The 10,615-nt window shown below is 38.6% G+C and overlaps 1 protein-coding gene across 1 annotated transcript; it reads left to right on the top strand.

Annotated features, from left to right (window-relative positions):
- Positions 1–4,777: 4,777 nt before the first annotated feature.
- Positions 4,778–6,670, top strand: LOC120775720 (glucose dehydrogenase [FAD, quinone]-like). The gene has a single exon (XM_040106031.1). It carries the CDS (start codon positions 4,778–4,780, stop codon positions 6,668–6,670), a length of 1,893 nt encoding a protein of 630 aa, XP_039961965.1.
- Positions 6,671–10,615: the final 3,945 nt, after the last annotated feature.

Below are 10,615 nucleotides of genomic sequence, written 5' to 3' on the forward strand. Positions count from 1 at the left end.
GACAGTAACCTGCCGTCCAATTATCTAGTACACTATGTAGTCTTTAATTTGTTGCAATTGATAATGCTATCTGAGCAATGCAGTCGAGCAAAATAACTGTATAATTCGCGGTAGTAAAAACAAAATTAATTGCAATTAATTGTATATTCGGCGCAACAATTCTTCGAAATCAATCAAAATATTAATCACCAGCACGTGCCTAGAGCTTGGGAGAAGCTAGCGATGATGTATTGATTACTTTCATCGTCTTAAAAAATTCCTAAAGTGCTCATCAAATCTGTTGATGTCTTATTGATTTATGATATGAATTGCAATATAAACTACTTATTATCGCTTATACCGCAAAAACGTGATTATTTTCGGCTTCTTCTTGATTGTCATCAGATTTGAGTGATCAGGTTCAAGTCTACGTCAGTCATTTCAGCGTGATTGGGTATGATTGTAATATGTATTCATCATATTTTTTACTTCAAAAAATCCCTGAAGTGCTCATAAAATCTGGTAATATTTAGCTTTTGCTTAGAAAGCCGCCACTAACATTTTCTCCAAATTGTCACGTTTTAGTTCGGAGCCAGTGTGCTGCCAGTCAAAGTATGTAAAAAGCAATCGATTGAAACCCGTTGGAAACGAAAAACGTTAACTTCGGCTGCACCGAAGCTAATATACCCTTCACAGGTGCATTTCTTTTAGTAACCTCGTCGATCACTCCACTCCACTCACTTGGGAAGGTCGTCCAAAATCAGTTGTTATTCCGAAAACTATTGATGCTGTGTGCAAACTGGTATTGCGGGATAGTCATGTAGGTCACATCGTGAGATTGAGAGAATTATGGGCAATGGTCAGGCAAGCGTATATTCATTATTGGTTGAACATTTGGCCGTAAAAAAAACGTTTGTTCGTTTGATTCCACACACTTTGTTAATCGTTCAAAACAAAAAGGGCTCTTGTCGATTGTTCGAGAGAAATGTGAACACCGCTATTGTATGGTGCTTCGAAACACGTCTATAACGTCGTGACAGGTGATGGAACTTGGATTTACGCGTATGAGCACGAAAGTAAACAGCAGTCGACTGTAGAGGTATTTTAAGATTAGCCGATTTCAATAAAAGTTGTTCGAAGACGAAGCATTACCAAGTAAATGGTTGCCTGCTTTTGTGGAAAAACTGGACATGTCGCAACCATATCACTGGAATAGCGCAGAAGAGTAAATTCTGAGTGATATAAAATAATTTTTTTTTAAAGAAATCCGGAAAACTAACCGCCGATGACTGACCACTCTTCACCATGACAATGTAAGCTCGACATCGACTGAAACACAACTACATGTTTGAGCACTTAAAACAACGATTTTATGAGTCATCCTCCGTGTAGTCCTGACTTGGCACCGAATGTCTTCTTTTTATTCTCGTTCGTAAAAAATACACTGTAGGTCAACGTGTTTCGGCACCTGAAGAAGCGGTTGATGCATTGAAGAGACATGTTTTGGAGTGGCAAAAGAGCTTCGAAAATTGGTGCAAACGCATTCAAGAGTGTAATAAAGAATATTATGAAAAACAATAACGCGATTTTCGATTATTAAAATTTGTTTTTGTTCTTGAAACCAGAAATATAAAAGGCAACCTACATATAGCGATCTAACACTTTTTGATAGCATTTCTGATATAAAATGTTAGGCCGATATCACCACTATGACATACATATATGTATACTAGCTGACCCGGCAGCCGTTGTCCTGCCTGAAATTATGTGTTTTGAAATGAAAAGAAAGTGGAATTTATGTTGTTTGAAAATCATTTATTTTCGATTTTTCCAAATTTTTTCAATGTAACGAAGCTTGACAAACAATATTTTTTTGTTTCTGTTTCGGTGCGTAAATGTACTGAGAAGATGGTTTTCCAACTCGTGAGCACGCCAAGTATGTCCGGCCTTGTGAAAAACATAGCATTTCCAAATTTTCCAATCCAAAGAGTTTAGAAATTCCAAAGAGTTTAGAAATTCCACTGGATAATTCACGGCGTCGTCTTCATTGTCAAGACGATCGATCGATTTGTATGACCGCAAGTCTCCCGGAATTTGACTTTGAATCTTCTAGATTAAGTGAACAACATCGGTATTTCAGGCAGCTAACATTGCGCGTGCACTTAAGGAATCATAGTTACAATAATTTGGCCAATGTCCGAACGTTCGTGATGAGTTCATCTTTCGTGAATTGATAAACGACAGATGGAATTGATATCGAACCACCGGAATTGATCCATTTCCAATTTTTAGACGCGGACTTGAAGGCCGATTTGTCTAAATGTTTATAGCGAAAAGTGTGCGTACTTCATTTTCATTCCAGTGATTAACATATTCCAGCAATTGTAATTGCTGGCTTACTTCTCCAAAATTTGCACACACCGTACCATTCACAATACGCAATGACTCAAATAAAGTTGAACCGCGTACATTAATCAATAGCAACCGAAGGTAGAAACAATCGTCGTTTATCGGGTGGATTGTGTAAATTTGTCCTAATGCATTAGATAACACACCTGGATGTTAATCTACTGGTTGGAATTGCTTTCTGCGCAACTATTTCATTGACGATGCATTCCAGGTGTAATGTCAAGGTATTTCCGAATAGAGCAATTTTCTCGCAAACGGATCACTGACGAAAGTTGAGAAAAAACTCGTTAATGTTAATTTTGCTGCTGGCGGTGTTTCCACTGGCTATACTGTATTCTCTAGGTTGAAATACACTCTCCAAATTAACTGCGAGACGCACAACAGTCGGAAAACGTTCATGAATCGCAAAAGTAAATATCATACAAAGCGCTTTATTGCAGTTCACGTATCGATCGTATCGTTCAAGACCAATAACCGCCATGTTGCTTCCTTTGGTGACGTATTTACACACGTATTTTATCGATTACACCAAACTGCAATACTCAACATTGATATGAGTTTTGAATGTGAATTACACAATAATGGCGAATATGATACGATCCATGTGTTGTCAACTTCAATATTCATTCTTCTAAATTGAATGCTGAATGTTCTGCCATTGTCGTCTGGTGAGCGACGCCTATACAGTGGATATCAATCATTTCAAGTTTGAGTTTCCGAAAGAAAAGCACTTGGATAGTGTTTCGTGCATTTATTGTCAGACATACAACCCGAAGTGGGATTGTGGTGTCCGCAAGGTCCATGAACCATATTGGTTTTCACCATTTGGTATAATACTGTATCTTTCTCTGCATCAGGAATTTCCGCAGAAATGAGTTCATCAGTTTGATCTGGTGTAACCACCATCCACCATCCAAAGAAGAATGTGTGCGTGCGGCTAACATTTTTTTTGCTACTCAACAGAATACATCCAGCATCTAACAGCGCCATATATATGTACCATATGTTGCTTCAAGATAAAGTCCATCAAACATCGCTGCTGTTGTTTGAAAAGTCGTGCTGTGACATCTTGACGATCGCTTGCTGATTGACCGCGTTCCATAATTCCACATGTATGTCATCGCATCCTGGGAGTAGTCGTTCATGTGTCTTGGGCTGCCATACGTTGATGGCAAAAGGAACGCCGACCGATATTAGCGCGAACTCTTCGTGGCTTCGTAAGAAATTTCAATCTGTAATTGATCACCTTATGTGAAACATAACGTTTTCACTGAATAATTTTCAATAATTTTTCTTTTGAATAGACGGAATAAAAAAAGCATGCGCCCGAAATTGAATGATTCAAATATTTGACAAATAAAAATATTGAAAAACAAAACAAACAAAAATTGAAAAAAAAAATTTGTATGGAAAATGTTACTTTTTGGGAATTTTTCAATTTCCCTTAACATTTAGGAGGATGAAAAATAGATGTTGTCCGATTCTCCACCCTAGCCGATATGCACGCTAAGATTCACGAAAATCGGTCGAGCGGTTTCAGAGGAGTTCAATAACGTACACCGTGACACGAGAATTTTATATATTAGATGTAGCTGTTATACAAACTGAACGATCAGAATCAAGATTATATGGAACTCTTTTTTGTTTCACGAGATATCTTCACGAAATTCGGCATAGATTATTATTCAAGGTATCGCTATTATCGCCGAATAAATTGTTCAGACAACTGTTATTTAAACTGATCGATCAAAATCAAGAAAACTACCTTTTTATACCTTTATGCCATAAAAATGCAGCTGTTAAGGGTATTAAAATTTCAGTGCAGCCTCAGTGCTCATTAAAAATATATACAATACTATCGTTAATTATGCTTATGAAATAATATTATTAAATTCAAGCCACTTTCATTTGAATGATTTATAAAACTTACAGTTATATATCGAACTCACTGAGCAGTCACTTTTTAATAGTTAATGTTCGCTCACCTGAAAGAAAGCAAATAAAAATAATTACAAACTATTTTCAAAATATCAAAGAAAGTGGTATAAATATGCCGCTAATTTATTTAAACAACCATAATTGTAAATATTTAATGAAATCAAAATAATTCATTAAAGTTTTGCATAATTATTTCACGAGCTTTTTATATTTGTTTAAGCATAAAAACTTTATTTGTTGTTTTTTTTTTTGTATTTACAGAACGCCGTCGGACTTCGTATCGTCGGCATCACAGCACCTTTTACAATGAGCAAGCGGAAAAAGTTGCTGCAAAGATTCATAGCGTGATAACAGCTATTCAAAGTACTACTCAACACGCCAAAAACAAATAAAGCAATAAAATCAACTCATCGAAATCAAAGTACTGCACAGCATTCGATATCCAAAGACAATGGTACTCAATCTACTTTTCATAACGACTGTGATAAAATCTACGTTCGGCGTAGTCACCACCGGCCTTTGGCTTATACCGTTACTGCTCGCCGCCATTACATACTACCGTTACGATAGCGTCGATCCAGAGGCGCGACCCATCGATCAACTGAATCTGTATCCCGAGTATGATTTCATTGTGGTGGGCGCTGGTTCGGCCGGAGCGGTTGTGGCCAATCGACTCACGGAAATGCGTAAATGGAAGGTGCTACTCATCGAAGCGGGTCCAGATGAAAATGAGATATCGGATGTGCCCTCATTGGCCGCTTACCTGCAGCTGAGCAAACTTGACTGGCAGTATAAGACACAGCCATCGAACAAAGCCTGCCTTGGCATGAAAAATAATCAGTGCAATTGGCCGCGCGGTAAGGTGCTCGGCGGCTCGAGTGTGCTCAACTATATGCTGTATGTGCGTGGCAATCGACATGACTATGATCATTGGGAATCGCTAGGTAACACCGGTTGGGGGTATAGTAATGTGCTGCATTACTTCAAGAAATCGGAAGATAATCGTAACCCCTACCTAGCTAACAACCCTTATCATGGACGCGGTGGTCTAATGACGGTGCAGGAATCACCTTGGCACTCACCATTGGTTGCCGCTTTCGTGGAAGCGGGACGCGAGATTGGTTATGAGAATCGTGACATCAATGGTGAGAAGCAGGCTGGTTTTATGATTGCACAGGGCACTATTCGTCGTGGCTCGCGCTGCAGCACGGCAAAGGCTTTCTTACGTCCAATTAGATTGCGCAAGAATTTTCATCTCACCATGAACTCGCATGTCACCAAAGTAATCATAGAGCCAAGCACTATGCGCGCTCATACTGTGGAGTTTGTTAAGAACGGCAAGATATTTCGCATACGCGCCAGACGTGAGATCATTTTGTCGGCTGGTGCCATCAATACACCACAGATAATGATGCTATCGGGCATTGGACCAAAGGCGCATCTGGAGAAACATGGCATACGCGTGTTGCAGGACTTGCCGGTTGGCGAGAATCTGCAGGATCACGTTGGTATGGGTGGTCTTTCGTTTTTGGTTGACAAACCTGTTGCTATAATACAAGATCGCTTCAATCCCACGGCACTCACCATGCAGTATGTGCTGCGAGAACGTGGACCGATGACAACGCTCGGTGGTGTTGAGGGATTGGCCTTTGTGCACACACCTTACTCGAACAGCTCTATCGATTGGCCTGATATACAATTTCATATGGCACCGGCCTCAATTAATTCGGACAATGGCGCACGCGTAAAACAAGTATTAGGTCTTAAAGAGTCACTCTACCAGGAAGTTTTTAAACCGATTGCCAACAAAGACACCTGGACGATCATGCCATTACTGTTGCGTCCACGCTCACGTGGTTGGGTGCGTCTGAGTTCCTCAAATCCTTTCCACTATCCGCTTATTAACGCTAACTATTTCGATGATCCTTTCGATGTCAAAACTCTGGTGGAAGGAGCAAAGATTGCGCTACGTGTAGCAAACGCCAAAGTCTTCAAACAGTTTGGTTCGCGCGTACACCAACGACCAATGCCAAATTGCAAGAAATACAAAATATACTCGGACGAGTACTTGGAGTGCCAAGCGCGTACGATCTCTATGACGATTTATCATCCTTGCGGCACTGCCAAAATGGGACCGGCTTGGGATCCGGAAGCGGTGGTCGATCCACGGTTGCGTGTTTACGGCGTGCGTGGACTGCGTGTAATCGATGCCAGTATTATGCCGACAATCAGTAGCGGCAATACCAATGCGCCGGTCATTATGATAGGCGAGAAAGGTGCTGACCTCATCAAGGAGGATTGGTTAAAAAATCCGGAATATCGCGCAGCTGCGCCAAAGAGTTAGCCAACTATGACATAGCTATGGTTAAGTGAATAGGAAGGGAAGCTTTTTTGGGAACTTTTGGCTGTTATGCCGTCAGTGCATGTGGGCGATCATAAATCAGGGGCGTACGTGAGCTTTATACCGTAAGCGGTGCCATCGAGCGGATGGTGTTTCAAAACACCATCTCATATACAAAATAAATTAACTGTAGACGTTCTTTAATTAAGTTCCATAGGAACTGCTAATTCCATTCGAGTCATATATCTTTATTTTAGAAGAGTTTTTGCTGTCTAAGCTCCTTCTACATACTTATTTCACACATTTATCATTACTATATGATAATTTATCTTTATTTAATAGTGCATCATTACATGTAATTTATTGCTGCACTCATGTTATTCGCAAACATTTATCGACTACGTCATCACCATTCGCAATAACAATTATATTATAATGATAATGTAAATATAGTTTTAAGTTATTTAAAATCATAATTTTACATACAAATTAAACATAATTGTTAAACTAATAAACAAAAGACGTTATGCTTTTTGGAAATTTGTTTTATTTGGAAAATTTATTTATTTTAATAGAGGTTATATCAGGACACAGCTGATGCTGTAACGCTAAGGGTGATGTATGAACCGACTGAACGGCGCAATAGACAATAATCACTCAAATCGTTAGGATATGAAGACCATTAATCGTGTTCGTAATATTCACATTACCCGCATCGAGGTTGAAAGATCGACGTGAGTCTTGCACTAATGATTGATTAAAAAGAGCGTGATTTTTCTCACCCCATCATCCCAATGTCTCGTAAGTTAGTATATCCCGTCTCAACCGGTTGAAAGCTCGGTATTCGCAAAGTTAATGTTCCATCAGCAGGGACTCTGATTCCCCCGCATTCAACCTTCCATTTTCTGATGGTGGGTTTTTAAGCGTAGGTGCTCTGTGACGACCCCTACAAAATTACTGAGTTCCCTTTATCTGAAGAAGTGGAAGTTTTTTGGGCTGTCCACCATCAACATTACCCCAAAGTAACTTTGTGGTATGCCTAATGCCTAGCCTGTTGCTAGTGTTCCAATACCTGAGGTGTTCTTCTAGAGTTCATTGCTTGAAGAAGTTGAATGGTCTGGAACAGCTTAAGGGAATTGTATTGCCAGTTACACCCGAGCGGGCCAACTTGGCCGAAAAGGCAGCCTTCTTCCTTCTATTTTTACATGTCTGAGTACCCAGATGATATTAACCGAGTTACCTGCTAAGAGTATAATTTTTACTTGCTGGTTAAGGCAGCAGTCTACTTGGCATCTTCTGTTATGCCAATAACTTCGGTTTTAAAGGCTGATGGGTAATGATTTTGTAGTTTGAAGTCACCAGAAGCCCGCTCCTGTTCCTATTTCAACTTTTTATCCGTCAAAGAAAAGGTAGATTTCGTTATTGGTCCTGCATTCGCAGCAAACGCTCCTCTTCAGGAGTTCCAGTTTCGAGAGCTTGAAAATAAAATAGTTCTTCCCCAAAAAGAGAGGACTGCGAAATTCTTCGTGTGAAGATTTGCAGCGCCTCCCTGCAAGGAGCCCCGCTTTTAAATAAACTTAGTCAAAAAGTTTCGACCTATCTAAACAAACAAAATCGATCGATTGGCACATATCTTGAGAAACAGGGAATTTAGAGCAGATATGAATACTACTTGCTTAAGTCAGGGAGCCATCGAATGTTCTCTGAATCTTTGTCGAAATATGCTATCATTATTTCAGATTTTCTGAAAGACTGTCAAGCGATTAGTTCGGTTAGGGCTGAGACATTGAGAAAAATTAACAAGTCGTAACGAAAATAATGGTGAATATGATGATGAGCAGTATATTGTCAATGTTTATGTCAGAGCACATCGTTGGCGAAAGGTAAATGATATGAGTGAAGAAAATCAGTTGTTACATTTTCAAGCGGTAGATTCTGCTTATTTGATGATTTCAAAGTAAAAAATTAAACTCGCAGCTTTTCGCTGTTTGCTGATCCAAATCGAAGAAACAGGTCAGAGAATCTGATTTTATTAATAAATTCTGACAACTCTAAAGTCCACTCTCACTAAAACAAATCGAGGTGAACATCTGAAGGGCGACCGTGAATTCACGCATGTTACGCCCAATTTGATGGTTCGAGTATTTATTAAATTCAAGAATCGTATAATGTAATATTAAATTGTTGCTCAAGCAATTATAATAATTACTCAATAAACAATTTCGTTTGCAAATAATTACAATTATTACACTATGCAACAATAAGCAACTATGTCAAGAAAACTAAAGTGAGCTTTTTGTAAAATATTGAAAATCAGACATGCTAAACTGAGAGATCTAAAAAAAATATTGATAAATTAGCGCAGTATAACATTTGTATACCTGCTTTTTGCTTATGCAATAAAATATATTGAAAGAAATTACCTCAATGCGAAAAGTTTTTTGAATATTAGGAAACATGTTTTATCTTCGAGAAAAAGTATTTTACGATTTCCGATCGCAAATAATATAAGACACCCGTAAATTGCTTTGGTAGTTACGAAGGAATAACAGAATTATTACAATTGAAGTTATTCAATACACGAACCAGATTCCTGAATAGGAATATAGAAAAACTGTTCGATAGAAAAAGAAAAAAGTATACAATATTTTCATAATTTTGTCAACAAATATCTAATTTTACAAACGATAGAAAATATATTATAATCAGAAATATTATGCATTTTTATTGACTAAGTTTGGTCTCGTCGGACGTAGGTTGTCAAAGTTGTATGAAGTAATGTGAAGTAGAAACATCCAAGCAATTTCTACTCCATTGTTCTGCCTGAAATTGAAACATCTCAGCAGTCTAGCCTTCGGCGAACCAGAAGACATAACCGAAACGGAAATTAGCCGTGTCAACAAATTTGTCGATTTGTAAAGATCTCATGTTCTATTATATGGGTGTTTTTGAGCAGTGTCCTAAGCTGTTCAAGTGAGATTCCTGTTAGGATCAACATCTTAGCCTAATCTAACCTTAATTTTGTAGCGTTGCATACTATAGTGTTCTAAAATATGTTATAACTAAATAATTGTTATGAAAATGGCCAAGGGTTATTTTAACTTAAAAAGCTATGATTAAAGGTCTGAAAGCTATTAAATCAAAATATATTTTCTGCTGGATATTCATTAGAAAAATTAGCTATGCTTCAAAGGAAGATCGTTTATTTATAAAAAATTGTAATTCTCGCTGAGAATTATAGAAATGACTGTTATAAATTTTATACAGGGTAAGGTGTACGTATTGTGTGAAAGATTTAAGCGCACCGTCAATATACTGATTGGACCTTATCAGTGCGGCTTTTAAGTCTGGAAAATCAACAACTGACCAGATATTCAGCATTGGAAAAGACCAGTAAAAAGATGATCGACACGCACCACCTCTTCATCGATTTCAAAGCCTTTATGCCGTGATGTCTGAATTTGGCATTCACGGAAAACTAATACGACTGTGTAAGCTGAGGCGACTCGCTATCGTGTGCCTTCTTCAATCTACTGCTTGAGAAAATAATTCGAGCTTCTTAACCCTTTATCTATAAGGGTGTAAAATTCGACGAACAAAGTCACTCATTATTCCCGTCCTGCTATATGGTGCTGAGGCTTGGACGATGACAACATCTGATGGGTCCGAATGTATAAAAACACTCCAGCTCTGAAAGTATTCGACGCAGTACCTGCCAGGCGATCGGAGGAAGAGGCTTTATTCCACTCCATTGGAAAAACCAGGTGGAGTAGGACATGATTACACTTGGAATCTCCAATTGGCACCAAACAGAGAAAAGGAAAATCGATTGGCGCGCTGTTGTAAACTCGGCTATAACCGCGTAAGCAGTGTCCACGCAAATAAAGAAGAAGCATTCAGATATAATGTTTATCTGTTGGCGGAGAGTGGTCCTTAGATTGCTGGTAT

The sequence above is a fragment of the Bactrocera tryoni genome, chromosome 4 (genome assembly GCF_016617805.1).
Source record: "Bactrocera tryoni isolate S06 chromosome 4, CSIRO_BtryS06_freeze2, whole genome shotgun sequence".
NCBI classification, from domain to species: domain Eukaryota; kingdom Metazoa; phylum Arthropoda; class Insecta; order Diptera; family Tephritidae; genus Bactrocera; species Bactrocera tryoni.